This window comes from Crinia signifera, chromosome 2, assembly GCF_055691185.1.
Source record: "Crinia signifera chromosome 2, ASM5569118v1, whole genome shotgun sequence".
Lineage (NCBI taxonomy): Eukaryota > Metazoa > Chordata > Amphibia > Anura > Myobatrachidae > Crinia > Crinia signifera.
This window is the reverse complement of record NC_139218.1, coordinates 213,023,578-213,040,067: the sequence shown is the minus strand read 5'-3', so window position 1 is coordinate 213,040,067 and position 16,490 is coordinate 213,023,578. Positions and strand designations below refer to the sequence as shown.

At 41.6% G+C, this 16,490-nt stretch overlaps 1 protein-coding gene across 6 annotated transcripts in view; it reads right to left on the bottom strand.

The window, feature by feature from the left end:
- Positions 1-16,490, bottom strand: part of KCNQ4 (potassium voltage-gated channel subfamily Q member 4) — a 165,173-nt gene that overhangs the window by 35,738 nt on the left and 112,945 nt on the right. For all 6 annotated transcript variants that reach the window (XM_083173682.1, XM_083173678.1, XM_083173679.1 and 3 more), the window contains exons 4-5: positions 10,016-10,191; positions 8,070-8,195 (exon numbers count right to left, since the gene is read on the bottom strand). In XM_083173682.1, coding sequence (XP_083029808.1) covers positions 8,070-8,195; positions 10,016-10,191 — 302 coding nt within the window. The remainder of the gene's footprint in view (positions 1-8,069; positions 8,196-10,015; positions 10,192-16,490) is intronic.

Genomic DNA, 16,490 nt, shown 5'->3' with positions numbered 1-16,490 from the left:
AACTCCTGTTGTGAAGCCTCCATGGATCATGGGCCTTATTCAGATCTGATCGCAGTACAAATTTGTTCTCAAAATGCTCCAAACCATGTGCACTGCAGGTAGGGCAGATGTAATATGTGCAGAGAGAGATCAATTTGGGTGGGGTGTGTTGAAACTGAAACCAACATTGCAGTGTAAAAATAATGCAGCCAGTATTTACCCTGCACAGAAACAAAATAACTCACACAAATCTAACTCTCTATATAAATGTTACATCTGCCCCAGCTGCACTGCACATGGCTTTGCCCATTTTGAGAACAAATTGTGCTGCAATTAGATCTGAATAAGGCACCAAATTTGTTGTTCCAACACTGATGTCCTGAATTGAGATTTAGGCAATTTGGAGGCCATGGCAACACCTTGAACGCTTCATCGTGTTACTCAAACAACTCTTGAAAAAAATTGTGCAGTGTGGCATTCTGCTGAAAGAGACTTCTTCCATCAGACAATGCCATTAAAGGATGTACCTAGTCCATAACAATGTTTAGGTATGCAGTAGATGTCAAAGATGCAGCTTCTGTATGAACTCTGTCCATCTATGAATTAGGCCCCCAGTACATATATTGCGCCTGATTCTGGTTCACTTGCAAAAGCAAATTCTCTCTCTAATGGACAAAACTATATGTATTGCAGGGGGCAATTGTAACATGTGCAGAGAGAGTTAGATTTGGGTGGGGTTTGTACTTCAAAGTGATATCTATGTTGCAGTGTAAAAATAAAGCAGCAGTATTTACTCTGCACAGAAACAAAATAACACCCAAATGTAACTCTCTCTACATGTTACATCTGTGTATACATGAGCTTCTTTAAATCGGATTGGTACCTTTTGTTTTGTTATTTTTTTTTGTTTTTTTTTTAACCCCTGGGTGCTTACAAGAAAAGAAGAGGACACAATCTACACTGGATAGTATAATTTTCTTTTCACAGGCACCCTTCTGGATTATACATGGAGAAGTTGACTGAACCTATGGCCCTTATTCTGATTGAGTCGGATGGCTCAGAGTGCGGACGGACAGCCGATGGTTGGTGTTTGCGCATGTGCAGAGGCGTATCTGCGCATGTGCGAACGCCTCACACGTACGAACACAGCGTGAGGTTCGTGCAGAAAATGATCATACGGAACTATCCGAGCAGGGGGTGTAGAGGGGCGTGAAGGGCTGTTTGGGCTCATTACCATATGCGTACGCCCCGCGTTTCATGGGTGTTCCCATGAACATATGGTTATGCGGCCATGACGCACGTGTGGGGAGTGGACAGTTGACATAGCCGGATTTCAGCTGCCCACCCATATCCCTGCTTTCATACGAAGAAATGTCCGAGTGGTCTGAAGCACTCGGTGATGTCTGACTACTTGGTCCATCATTGAATGGTCGGCGACCATCGGAGGATGGGGGAGGTTCCCACAGATGGAGGAGGTGTTCACATGAAACATCCACTCGCACTCCGTTCGGTCGGCGTTTTACCATTCGTAAACAATTCATGCGGAATTTAGACGTATGTCCCTTTCGCACATGCGCAGATATGCCTCTGCACATGCGCAAACACAAAACATCGGCGGAATGAACGAACGCGGACATATCCGCACCAACCAGAATAAGGGCCCTTATCACCCTTGCATTTATCTCTTGTTAAGGCTTAATACATCTGCCCCATTGAATGAGAAAGCCACTAAATCCCAAATATTTACATTTTCATATGAAATTGGAACACAATTTAATGGGATCTGATACACATTAATACATTGACAACCATCCTAATAGGTTGTGCCACCAAATAGCTCTGACCCATCGAGCCGTGGACTCTACAAGGCCACTGATTCTTCAAGCCCACTCAAGGTGTCCTATGGTATCTGAACATTCCCAGCAGATCCTTTAACTCCTGTTGTGAAGCCTCCATGGATCATGGGCCTTATTCAGATCTGATCGCAGTACAAATTTGTTCTCAAAATGCTCCAAACCATGTGCACTGCAGGTAGGGCAGATGTAATATGTGCAGAGAGAGATCAATTTGGGTGGGGTGTGTTGAAACTGAAACCAACATTGCAGTGTAAAAATAATGCAGCCAGTATTTACCCTGCACAGAAACAAAATAACTCACACAAATCTAACTCTCTATATAAATGTTACATCTGCCCCAGCTGCACTGCACATGGCTTTGCCCATTTTGAGAACAAATTGTGCTGCAATTAGATCTGAATAAGGCACCAAATTTGTTGTTCCAACACTGATGTCCTGAATTGAGATTTAGGCAATTTGGAGGCCATGGCAACACCTTGAACGCTTCATCGTGTTACTCAAACAACTCTTGAAAAAAATTGTGCAGTGTGGCATTCTGCTGAAAGAGACTTCTTCCATCAGACAATGCCATTAAAGGATGTACCTAGTCCATAACAATGTTTAGGTATGCAGTAGATGTCAAAGATGCAGCTTCTGTATGAACTCTGTCCATCTATGAATTAGGCCCCCAGTACATATATTGCGCCTGATTCTGGTTCACTTGCAAAAGCAAATTCTCTCTCTAATGGACAAAACTATATGTATTGCAGGGGGCAATTGTAACATGTGCAGAGAGAGTTAGATTTGGGTGGGGTTTGTACTTCAAAGTGATATCTATGTTGCAGTGTAAAAATAAAGCAGCAGTATTTACTCTGCACAGAAACAAAATAACACCCAAATGTAACTCTCTCTACATGTTACATCTGTGTATACATGAGCTTCTTTAAATCGGATTGGTACCTTTTGTTTTGTTATTTTTTTTTGTTTTTTTTTTAACCCCTGGGTGCTTACAAGAAAAGAAGAGGACACAATCTACACTGGATAGTATAATTTTCTTTTCACAGGCACCCTTCTGGATTATACATGGAGAAGTTGACTGAACCTATGGCCCTTATTCTGATTGAGTCGGATGGCTCAGAGTGCGGACGGACAGCCGATGGTTGGTGTTTGCGCATGTGCAGAGGCGTATCTGCGCATGTGCGAACGCCTCACACGTACGAACACAGCGTGAGGTTCGTGCAGAAAATGATCATACGGAACTATCCGAGCAGGGGGTGTAGAGGGGCGTGAAGGGCTGTTTGGGCTCATTACCATATGCGTACGCCCCGCGTTTCATGGGTGTTCCCATGAACATATGGTAATGCGGCCATGACGCACGTGTGGGGAGTGGACAGTTGACATAGCCGGATTTCAGCTGCCCACCCATATCCCTGCTTTCATACGAAGAAATGTCCGAGTGGTCTGAAGCACTCGGTGATGTCTGACTACTTGGTCCATCATTGAATGGTCGGCGACCATCGGAGGATGGGGGAGGTTCCCACAGATGGAGGAGGTGTTCACATGAAACATCCACTCGCACTCCGTTCGGTCGGCGTTTTACCATTCGAAATACAAATCCGTCCGATTCAACTAGAATAAGGGCCTATGTGTCAAGATAGGTAAGTATGGATGCGTGAAGGGTGTAATAAAGTTATATTTTATTTGCATGGGTCTAATTTATTTTCGTATTGGCTCTGTGGTGGGACTACAGGTCCCAGCGGGCCCACTAATTGTAGTTCTCCAAGTCCCGGCATGTGTGGAAGGCTGGCTGGGCCGTATAGTTCTACTATAGAACCCAATATCTATTTTTTTTACTTTTTGGTTACTTATTTTTACACAATCAGCCCAGCGTCCATAGCCCGTTATTGGGGGGTCCCCACTTCCCCAGGCTGTCCAGCCACCGACCACAGCAGTAATGCTTTGACCGCGGGACCATATATAATAAGAGTCCCCCGGATGTGGCGTTACCCTAATAGCTTTTTGCACCCCTACTCCTTTTGTCCTCCATATGTTGGGAACCAGGACTTGGCCAAGAGCTGGTGCTGGTTATAAAATACCAGGGGACCCCATTTTATTTCTCCCCCTGTATTTCTGCAACCAGGACTGGCTCAATGAGCCCGGGGCTGGTTTTGCTCAATGGGGGGGGGAGGGGGGGAGCCCACGCTTTTCTTTCAGTTATTTAATTATTTTTCAATTGTTTTACACAGAGAATGAAGAGTATTTTTCTGTTGTATTTTCTGCTGAATTACCAGCCATATTCAGCAGTACTATTGATACTAAATGAACACATAGAACTCGGCCGTATATGGCCATAGAAATCATGGCCATATACGGCTGAGTTCTATCGATGGATTTATTTAGACACCACAATCTAGAATTCTACTAATTTACCAGCCGTATTTGACATATATTGGGTAAGAATATGTGCATTCATACTCATTCGATCTTAGCAAATTTCCCCCTTAGGATTTCTTTTTTAGTCATAAAGAAATTGGTATACAAGGTGCGGCTGTTAAATAAGGAGACTAGTGCTATAATTTACATTTATAATTTTCCACATTTTGGTTTGTGTTCGATGTTCAAGGCCTTCCGGACGTTAATCATCTTTGATATCCTCATGACTATCACTTAAATATTTTGTGCCACTCATACATGTGCAAGTAACTTACAATCTGCCTCTTAAACCTTGGTAAGTGTACGGAAAGATTCAGTGGACATTCTGTTTAATTTAAAGTTGCTCTACTTTTGAACTAAGCTTTTTTTTTACGACACACAGGAATAATAACTTTTTGAACGCTGTGTGACAGAAAACTATCCATACGAGACTGGGGAAACTTGCAAAAACTTTTCGGGATAGTCCAAGGTCAATGCCCCTCACTCCCTTTCAACTCATGCAGTATGGTTTATTTTTACATATACAGTCTTTTTATTTAATAGTCACAGCTTGTAAAGTTGCAGAGCATAATTGGATTTGATTTTTCCTTTTTACCCTAGTTTGAGTGTTTTTTCCTTAATTTTGTGTCTGAGTTTGATTATAGCGTACTAGATACTTTAGGATTATTATTTTGGCCTGACTATGTTGAAAAGTTCATTGTGTATTAAACGGGACTATTTGGTGCATTTTTTTTAAAGACTGTTTATTCAAGGATTTTGTATAAACAATTGGAGGGAGGGTAGACAAAAGAGAAAATGGTAACATGGGTGTAAAGGGAGGTAGTTTAGCATTTAACATAAAATAATCATGTAAAAACATATTTGGTGCATTTGAAAGTTAGGGTGTGGACACATACAGTATGTATCAAAGTCATTCAGGACTGTATGCCTGCATTCAACAAGCTGACTAGGAATATCTAATGTCAGCTTATCGTCTAATATGTTCCTGACCTTGGCATCAACCCTTTTTACAAGATAGTATTGTCTTTCGCTTAATAAGGAGTGATTACATGCGGTTTGAATTAAGATTGCAGTTATATGAGTCATAGTAACATTATTGTCACTACCCCTTCTAATAAATATACCAATTCACAAAGCACCTGCTTCCGAACATGACAACCTGCTGTAGAAGAGGGCAAGGAGACACAGTAGACAAGTTTAGATAAAATAAATACTCCAATTGCTTAAATGTAGATTATTCAGCACAGAAATGTATAGACTTTGGTATGTATAACAGATACAAAGATAAATACAAGATATTGACTGTGCCCAAGACACTGCAGCCCGTAAACAGCCAAGGATATACCACATCCAAAATAACACTAGTAGAACAAAAAACATTGTCACCAGCACTGTACCCCTGTGCTCTTACAAGCCTGAAACACGTTGGTTTGTGGAGGGAACAGCTGGATAATCCTGTTGAGACCATTGCTGTGAGTCATACTTAGCAATTTTTTGGGGCCTCCCTAATCTGGATATGGGGAACCCTGATAGTCTCCAGGTACCAGGTTGTGTGTTTTTGTTTTTACCTTGTTTTTTACCATTCATATTTTGTCATTTTTCCATCTATGGAATACAATTTTTATTGTTTGTTGTGACACTAGTGTTTTTCATTAAAATACCTTTTTGTACGGAGGATTTCATCTCACCGTTTTCTTCATGCACTCCTTGAGGGAAGAATTAAAAAAGGTACCATTCAGTGAATATATAGGGAACTTTATCTAGGAGAGTTGTATACACAAGGGACACGATCTCTGTGGATCCAGGGTCAAATGTGCCATTGACAGATGTGTGGGATATAGAAGAACAAAGTAAACTTTATGTGCACATAGGTCACAAAAAACAGGTCAGTGAGTGTTTTCCATTACTCATTGAATGGTATAGAAACCCCTATATGTATATAGGGCCTTGACCCAAGATCAGATACCAATGAGTGGATCTAGCGACCAGATCAAGGAATTAACAGCTTCCATGAAATCCACCTTGGTGGAATATTTGTATTTAGTGTGTAAGGGGGTACAGCACCAGCGACAACCTTTTTGTTCTACTAGTGTTGTTTTGGTATGTATAAGTAATCAATACGCCTTTCATACTAAGCTTCTGATCCTGGATATTGTTTTTTTTTTTTTTTTAATACTATTTTCATAGAAAATTAGGATTTGTTGTTATTTTCTTAAAAAAACTACTTGGCATTTGAAAAGTTAATGATATTCAAAAAATGTGTTTCTTTACTTCTATTAAATAATTACATTGTTATTATTATTATTATTATTATTAATAATAATAATAATGTCTATTTATACACTGACCATACTCTATAGCACAACATCCTACAGTTGTGTTGCCTAGAACCAGGAGGGTTCAATATCTTACTGGGGACAAAATTACAACATTTAAGCCTACCACTCCAGTAAAACACTATAGAGATATTAAAAGCTATAAATTGGGGTGTGCTATATCCAATACACTCTGGGATTTCCTTCATTTGAAAGAGGAGTGACCCCTCTCTCCCATGATGTGTCCCATGAGAAGTTAAGATGTTCAAAAATGTTGGTTGGCTTCTAATGTCCAGATCTCCACATCCTGCCATCAATAAATACAGGGTTCTCCACATTTGATGCACAAGATTGTCTAAACAAAAAAATAAAATATATAAAATGCATTATCATTTTCAAGTGCAACATTATTTAGAGCTTATATTTTATAGTTAGGCAGCTGAGGATTGATGGAAGCTCTATGTGCACCTCACACGCCCTCAGAGGCAATGCTCTTTCCTCCATCAGATTTTTACTATGAAACATATTTATCACAAACTTTTTTGGTCCTATTACCTGCGATCGCTGATTGCAGGTAATAGGCTCGACCAGGGCTATCTTATTAGTCCCAAGAAGTCAGTTTGTCACGGCTTATCAGGGACTTTGTTTGCCGGACTCAGACAGGCAAAGCAAAACCCCCAAAAGCAGCCCTGTTTTCTCTGAACCTGTGTGATTTTTTCTGAGAAACGGAAACTGTTTTATCAGGTGATTCAAAAACAGGAAAAAACTGAACAAGACCAGAAATATTTGCCAAAAACTAACGTTTTTCGGTCCTGGTGTTTTAAAGTGGATAATTATATATCCACTTAATGTTGGTATGATTAATATAATTTGCATAAACTCAGAGTGTGAAAATACATTTTTTAAGGAAATTTTCTATTCTGCTCTTATCAGGAGATGAATATACCGTGCAGCCGCATGTGAGGGGATGCGTTAGCAATAGACATCTCTCGCATGCTAGAGGGGGGGATTTGCAGGGTGGCGGGAATTCGGACGGGCTGCGTTTACCTGTTTGCTAGGCTGCGATTCATGCAATTTATGATAAATAGGTCCCTTGTGAGTCTATAAGAGTGACCCGGGACAGTGACAGCAGAGCCATTCACTGACACGAACAGCAGAGAACTGGTTTACAGGTACTGTACTGTAAATGTCTCTCCTTAATGCCAGTGGCTGATGCTCCATGTGGCGACATTGTGGGATATTGGGGATGTCACGTAATGGTTAGAATATTCCAGAGGAGGCCATATTTACATTAGTAAGATGCAGAAGTTGTGGTTAGTATCCAAACATTGTATTTGATAAGACTTAATCATCTACATAGTGGCATAATGTACAGCAGATGAAGAAATCCATTGATGTTAAGTATAAAAGACACATATACTGTACCAAGCTATACATTAGTTAGGTGGTATACATTTTTGAGTTACCAGTAACCTTAAGATAAGAAATGGGAGAAGAAAAAACTTACCGTCCCCCACCAAAGAGAGTCAGCATAAGTGGAAAACTCCTTATTAGCATCTTTCTCTGCCAGGTATACCAGAAAGGAGGCAAAAATTAGCACCAGAAATCCAATATACCATGCGGTGATCAGCTCCTGGAGTGACAGTGGAACAATACGATCATTCAGATGGACAAGGGTAGATAAAGTCTCTCTGAAAATACTACATTTTATATAACTATCAGGTGAAAATGATAAAATAGTACTTGTGTATTATCACGGCGCCTGTTACGTAGTTAGCATAGCGTCCCTGTCAGAATAGGCGTAGTGTTCCCGCGGCCAGCATAGACAGCGTAGTGTAGTGTTCCCGCTCGTTTGCGGCTAGCCGGAGCTTACGTAGTTAGCGTAGTCAGTCTGGCGTCCCTGTCAGTATCTTAACCTGCCTGACCTGACAGGTGTGAATGTGTTCCTAAAACACCTCCACTATCCACGCCAGTCCGAAGCGTGGCGAGTGCAGTGAGCCCCGAGAGGGGCCGTGTTACGCGTCCTCCCGACCTTTTCATACCCCCACTATCCTTGTCGGAGTGGTGTTGATCTTCTAAAGCGTGGCGAGCGCAGTGAGTCACCGAGCCTGAAGCGTGGCGAGCGCATCAAGCCCCGTGAGGGGACGCAGAACACATGTAAAGCAATGCGCGGCTCTCGCTACGCTCGTCACGATTCGGGCTCGGTGGCTCGCTGAGCTCACCACACTTTATAAAGTCGACTCCACACTGACATGGATAGTGGGGGTATGAAACACTTTATTAAGTTAACTCCACGCTGACGTGGATAGTGGGGGTATGAAAAGGTCAGGAGGATGCGTACGCTCGCCGCGCTTCGGGCTGGCGTGGATAGTGGGGGTTTAAAATGGAGACATTTGCCAGTATGTAACATGGAGCACTGGCAAGTGCCTCCTAGCACCACTCATAGGTGGCATGCCTCTGCTATCAGTTCGGAACTCAAGGTCATCCCTGCCTCTCTAAGGTAAGGGCCAGGTCCCTCAGGCAGTGGGGCCCACCCTGCTCCCTGCAATGGGCCATTCATTCAACATTGCTCAAAATGGTCTATGGGAGGGCCAGCGGTTAACTCATTGCAGGTATGGGCAGCAGTGTGTCCCTTTGTCCTCAGGGCCCCAGAGTAATGCACCTGCTGAACCAATAGTAGTTCTGCCTCTAGTGGCTTAAATGCTAGCTAGTCAGGATAGAGCTACTGTATGTTAGGGCTTATAATGATGTTAGATCCTGTACGTGGAACTACTGATCGATCAGAAGAATATTAGTGACCATCAAGAGAAACTGGATGTGTGTTTAATGCGATTTGATATCCTGACAGTAAAGTGCAAGCACAGAGCACAACAAATATTGCAGAGGAGCCATGACATTGCCATTAAATATAGGCACAGATAATTGTATTATATACAATAACTAGTTTGTGTCAGTGGATTCCACACACACATTTCTCAAATAATCATTGACTGGTATAGACATAAAAAGACTTTAATACATTTCTGACCATATATATTACAGACTAGTACAGTGGTTCCCAAACTTTTATTGAATCACTGCACCCTAGAGTATTCACAGCACCCCTAGTGCAAAAGGTTTTTATTGAGAAATTTGGACAAAATATATTAAATGAAGTAAATTGTGTTTAAATGTCATCCTTAAGGTAAATTATGTGGTGAGGGATAGGATTACCTTCTGTTTGTACACATATTTTATAATTAGAATCCCCAAACAATAGTTTTACTTATTATACTGACCAATTTGAATTACTCTTGGACCACCACCCTGAGGCGCCCCTGCAAGTGTCTTAAGGCACCCCAGGGTGCCACGGCACACAGTTTGTGAACCACTGGACTAGTAAATCTACTGTTTTTGTTGAAAACATACCAGAGTATATTCCATGATTACCACATTTCTAGTGTGTAAACTTACCTTACTGTGAGCATACACCACGGAACCCAGCAATTTCCAGGTGCCTCCTCTTCGGTCCATACGCACCATACGCAGGATCTGCAGGAATCGCATACTGCGCAGGGCTGATGTTGCAAAGATGTTACCTTGAGTCCCAGCTGCGATCACAGCCAGGGAAGCTACCAGGACTATGAAATCTACAAAGAGAACAAAAATAAATTATTCACTAAATATCGGTTTATTAATCTTGAAATACCTGAAAAACACACTTGCAGTCTCCTGCCTAACAGTAATGTTCTGCTGTCTTCATTGTGTTCATGTATTGACTTAAAATAAGCATCATTTTTATCATACAAAAGCAGCCTTCCAAGACCTCTAGAGAGAAGGGTCCATGTGAAGAAAGGAGATAAAAATCAAACAAATGCAGTTTAGTATTTTAACTGTTTTCATTTTAATATAAATTGTGTGTAAACACTGCAAACAATATATGTACAAACATTGTTTAAATATTATTAGTATATACAAGCAAGTTCCAATACCATCAAGCAGCGTTCATTAGAAAATGTGTGTACATGTATTATGTATAAAGAGAAACAATCATCCACCTCAGATGTCATGTGATGGATACAGTGTACCTCAAATACCTGTGTAAAACCTGCCACAAATTTGATATAGGTCGGACAAGTAGATGTTTGAAAACTAGGATTGGAGAACATCTGAGAAATGTTAAAAAAGGTTTAGAGAGTCATGCTTTATCTATGCACTTTAAAACGACCCATAACTGTGATGTCAAAAACATTTAAATTCTTTATGAAATAAAGAAATTTAACCCCAAAGGTAGAGGGGGAAATCTAGGAGCCAAATTGACAAAAACAGAGGTAAAGATTGAACAAGTTTTGAACAAGGATTTCGAATTAAAATAGTTTTTATAATGCTTTTATATTATTTTCATTCCCTATTACATATGTTTCTATTATACTTTATATGCTGCTTTTTTTTTTAAAGTATTTTATATGCATTTATTTACACTTATTTTTTTTCCTTTGAGGATCACAAAAACATTGATTCCTGTCCTTAAAAATTAAAGTATGAGGCTTCAAAAAATGGCTGCCCCAATTCTACTTCCACTTAAAAATGGAGAAAAAATAAAAACTTTATGTGAATAGTGCCAAAACCGGAAGTGGACAGTGGTGGAATGCATTCCTGATGCCAAACCCGGAAGTAGGAATTCAATGGACCGCAAAAAAGAGTCACTTCTGGTGACGCGCGATTTTGGCACCATAAGCCAGCCAGACACATGAAAAACATGGACTGGCATCCGTTTTCTATATTATGTATTGTTTGGGGTTATTAGATGAAGGATAATCCATGTCTGGAAATAAGTGTTTCCTTATTGTGTTTGGGGAGGTATAAAAATTGCCCACTGGCCCCATTTTAGAAGTAAAGGTCCCCATACATGGTACGTTTAGCGGATCCATTTTGTACTTGTAAAGCACGCATCGCATGCCTTGTGCATGCAATGCGATGAAAAGCAAGTACAAAAAGTATGTGCAGCACATATTTTTTGTACTGTACGATGAGATGATGTGGGAGCGCACATCTCAAAGTACAAAACGGATCCGCCTTGAACGGACCTTAAGCCTTGAGAAAGATAGCTTGTCTATCAAAAATGGTCGGCCAGAGACTTTTTGATGCAGAAGAGGGACTCCACCTTGAGGAACCAAAAGGACTGCAGGGATGCCTGTGTTTGTAACATCTTGTGCCTTTATGTCTACTTCTTAAGTGGACCACCCCACTTGGTGAGATTCCGGTCTGCATGGGGACCTTGATGTTTTTAATATTTTATTTTTATAAAAAAATGTGCTGCACTATTATGTGATTTATTTTATTTACACATATCCGTTGGGAGCATGTGAGGTGGTTGCCTTTGATGACATCAGTGTTGTTCCAAATGCTTCCATAGTCTACTTTTCTTGTAGACCACCTTCAATGGTACGGGTTGTGAATACCCTATGATATACTTTGGAATTGTAGATCAAGGGGGGTATGCAATGTGCCGCCGCTATTTCTGATGTGGGAAATAGCGGCGACTCCCTATTCAATGCTGTCTTTAATGACAGCATTGATGTGGGATCACGGCAGAACGGGCTCGACTTTAGAAGATGTCGGGCCCATTCTGCCGATAACGGCTGTGGATTGTCACAATCCCGGCCGCAGATCGACAATCCACGGCCGTTTTCGTGGCCACGCCCCCTTTGCGCCGACATTGCAGGCAGGACTTTGAATCCCATCTGTCGTTATGTGGTTGATCAGACTGCAAACGGGCCAGGATCACGGCTGTCGGTGGGGATCGACAGCCGTGATCCAAAATTGCATACCCCCTTAATGTTTTAACAATACTTCACTATCCTCTTGTATCTCTTTTTGGGTCTAACTATACCGAAAATTGGGGAACATCCAATTCCTAGAGTATCAGCGCACAGAGACAACCAAGTCCTGTTTTTGGTATTGTATGCGGAAGTGTGAGGTGTCACATTTTATTTTGGAAGTATCTCAGAGCTGCTTAGCGCACCATTCAATTTCTTCACTTTTTAAGTAGTACCTGTGTAATACCCCTTTCAGACAACCCCCCCCCCCCCAAAAAAAACACGGGTATTTCCCGAAAGCAAAAACCCAGGTAAGACTCAGCTAAAAGCTCTGACCCCCTTTCACACAGCATAAAAAACCTGTGAATTTCCCATGTCGAACCCTTTTACACAGAAGACTGATTAATGGTGAGGTGAGGTGAAAGGGGGCGTGAGAAAGAATGAGGTGATGGGGGCAAGATAGCATGATGGATCCAGGTGATGGTGGGTGAGGTGGTGACAGGAGGAGTGGTGAAGGGGTGGCAAGAGCGAGTGAGGGGGGAGGGAGGAGGCTAGTCTTATGCTTAAGTAGCCTCTTCCAGCCTTCTGTTCATTGACGCCAGGCTACCTTTCTGCCCTGCAGCGTGCTGTACAACTCCAGTTGCCGGGTGCTGCTGCTGTTCCCCACCACTGCTGCTGCTCCCCCATCTGCTGCTCCTGGCCGCATCTGCACAGTGCCTTTCTGTGTATTAAATCGAAGAAACCCGGGTCGCACCCTTTCAGACAGCCAGCGACCGGGTTTTTGGAATTAAGACCTGTGAAAAACCGTAAATTTCAGGGTCAAAGCGCTGGCATTTTAGACCCAGGTTGACCCTTTCAGACAGGAAAAAAACCCTCCAGGATCAGGGTAATTCCCGGGTTTTGTTTTCTGTCTGAAAGTGGTATGAATGGTGCATATGTGGTAGTTGTGTTCTCAAACATATTGGATAGAACTAAACAGAAAGCTTTCTTTGCTGGGCATGCCCAATACACTAATGCTTATTAGGGTGTTGTTTTTCCCTCTGGATAAAAATACAAATACAGTATGTCTATTCTGTAAATGGTGGATCAGCAAGACAATGTTTTTCAACTGAAATGGCCTCAAATTTTTCTAATGACTGCTCTGAGCTGTATTCTGTCAGGTTCCATCATTATCTATATATGTCTAGTGTCTGTATGTCTCCGAAACACTGCCATCTGTTGGCAGCAAGTAGAACTACATCTACTTGCTTTCAAAGCATTTGCTTCGAGTGGGCTTACTAGTCTATATATGTCTAGTGTCTGATTGTATGTCTCTTTATTTCTCCCAGATTATTACATTCCTATATTCTTACCATCTGGTGAACTAAAGTTTGAGATTAAAGTTTAATAAATTTATAAAGCAAATGATCCATCCAAACCAGACAGGTTATGTTTATCACCATTTGATTACACATTTACAGTTGTCCCATGGTGATGTTGATTAGGTAGTGTTCCGTGATGTGTTTGATTCTGTAGAATGTATCTCCGGAAGGTGTCCTAACTTCATTAGTTGTGTTAGACTGCTGTTTTTCTGCTCTTACAGCAAGGATTAGCATATATGGCTGTTATTCAGGCATCCTTCAGCTACGTAGGGGAAACTCCAAAAGGATGCCAGCTCTCCTATATAGCATAGGTCCAATTCATGTTTGTAGTATGCCATACACATGTTTTCGCAAAACAAAGCAATTATCAGCAGACTGCAGCTGTGCCATGATCACACAGTGCACGTTCCAAGGTACTGTATCTTTGTAATCACTCTTGAATTTCCATTTTATATGCAGTGTGATTGACAGGAAGGGACTGTTTTGGGGAGTTAACTTGGGAGCAGAGGCCAAAACAGAGGAAAATCATGAGATGTGTATCTGCCTTCAGTTGCTTTCATGTAGAGAAACATGGAGTCAACGTCGCTACTGCCATAGCCTGTGTTGTCATAGGACAACCCTAGAAGGTCCATTATTATTGCTTTGGTGCTGCTGAGTATGCAATTGTGGAGGACTTTGCGATGGCCCTGGGGGTGTCTATCTTCTTTTCTGAGTGGCTGCTTCACTTTTGATTAGCATTTCTGTGACCTAGAAAAATGCAACTGCTTATGGGTTTGCATACAACATGAATTAGGCCCAATTTGCTTTGCAGGAATTTATAGTACTATATGGTGATGAAATGTTGCTACAGTATCTCTTGCAGATGCGTACAATCCTATAAAAAGGCCATGCTAGTAGTGGATGAGAGATTCTGAAAATCTCTTCACCACTTAAAATTTGATAGTGACTGTGAAAATAGAAATTACATCTGGTATTCAGGTATATGAGATAGCAATGCTCACAGGTAGTCAGCTGGCACCAGGACATACAGTATGTGATTGTTATTATAGTTTTACATAGGTCGGTGTGGTAACAGACAAATATATATACAGTAGCTCCAAGCTTTCAGGAGTAGTGTATAACAACAAGGTATGCTGGAGATGACTAGGAGAAGCAAAATAATGACAGTGAAAAAATGGCCATGTATGTAAGAAGCCAGAATCTGGCCAAGGGGAGGAGGTCACAAGCAAATGCAGGCAGCAGACAAGAATGGTCGTTACACAAGCAGATTCAGGAAGGGCGGCAGATTTAGATGGTCAGTACACAAACAGGGGTGGCAAACATGGATAATCAGGTAAGAAAGGTCAGCAACAAGCAGGATATTCAGATATGAACTACATTACACAGAGGCTATTGCTTACAACCTGACCATACTGCTACACTCCAAGTTCGGAAAGGGTAGATGGTTATTTAAAAAATACTGGTAGGTAATCCAAACTTCATCACACCCCCAACACATTCCAACCTGTGGGGAGGGGGGAGAGTGATGAGATTTCAAAGATGAAAAAAATGGAAGGGAGACAGAGATGACAGTGAGAGAGAAAGGGGGTAATGATAGAGACAATGGGGAAGAGGGGACAAAGATAAGACAAACAGAGAGGAGAAAAGATGGAGGCAAATGGAGGGGGATGGCAATAATGAGAGATAGAGGGAGAAAAAGGTAGGTGGCAAGAGGTGAGAGAGATGCAGATGGGGGTCATATAGAAAAGAGACAAGAGTATGACAAAAATGAGAGAGTAGTGAAGTGAACGGGGATGAGAGAGGGAGAAAATGAGGAGGGAGACAGATATGACAAACATACAGATGGTAAAACACATAGATTTAAGAGACAGAAGGGTCACATGTATGACCATGGACAGGATGTACTAAGAATTGGTTCTGCGATGCGGTACATTGCTCCCCTTACCGCAAACATACAGTACTAACCGCATACGTGCTAACATATGTGATTAGTATAATAGTATAATAATAATAATAAGGACAACTCTCCTAATAAGAACTGTCCATTGTGATGTCAGGACTTCCAGGTTTTGGCCCCAAGAGTCCCTCTACACATAGAGGTGTGAGAGAGATAACATGGGAAGGTGGCAGGGATGAGACACAACTAGCCTCCCAGTGAATGACGGGTACAAAAATACTAGTTACAGATGTGTCCTCATTCAGCATTACAGCGATGCATATGGGTCATGGGTGCAAGCATACACATAACGCCAGGTAAAAGTGAGACGCCTGTCTGCGACCATAGAATGATGGGGGAGGTTCCCTGAGATGGAGGAGGTGTATTCATGAGAAATACACTTGCGGTCCGTTCGGACAGCTTCTTACCGCATTCGGACGGAGTGAGCGATCCGTACGAAAGGCGGGGTTTAGGACGCACGGTCCTGGCCGCATATTTGGCTCCGTCCGCACAGACCAGAATAATGCCCAATGTGTTTTCATGTTCCATATAAAAAAAAAAAAAAAACCATAGCTAACACCTGCAAATTGAAATAGGTCACACACATTTAAAAAATACAGTATTCCCAGATGGTACCTCTGAAATGTTATATATTATTTTTACTTGCTTTACTTACAAACATGAATCAGACCTTAACTGCATCATTTGTCCATAAATTAAGCCTTTTATTTACAATATGTGTTGGCCAGTTCCTGACCATTTAGCCATCATTTATGAATAGCTGTGTTATTATTAGCACTGCACAGTTTATCTGGTATTGAAACACTACTGTA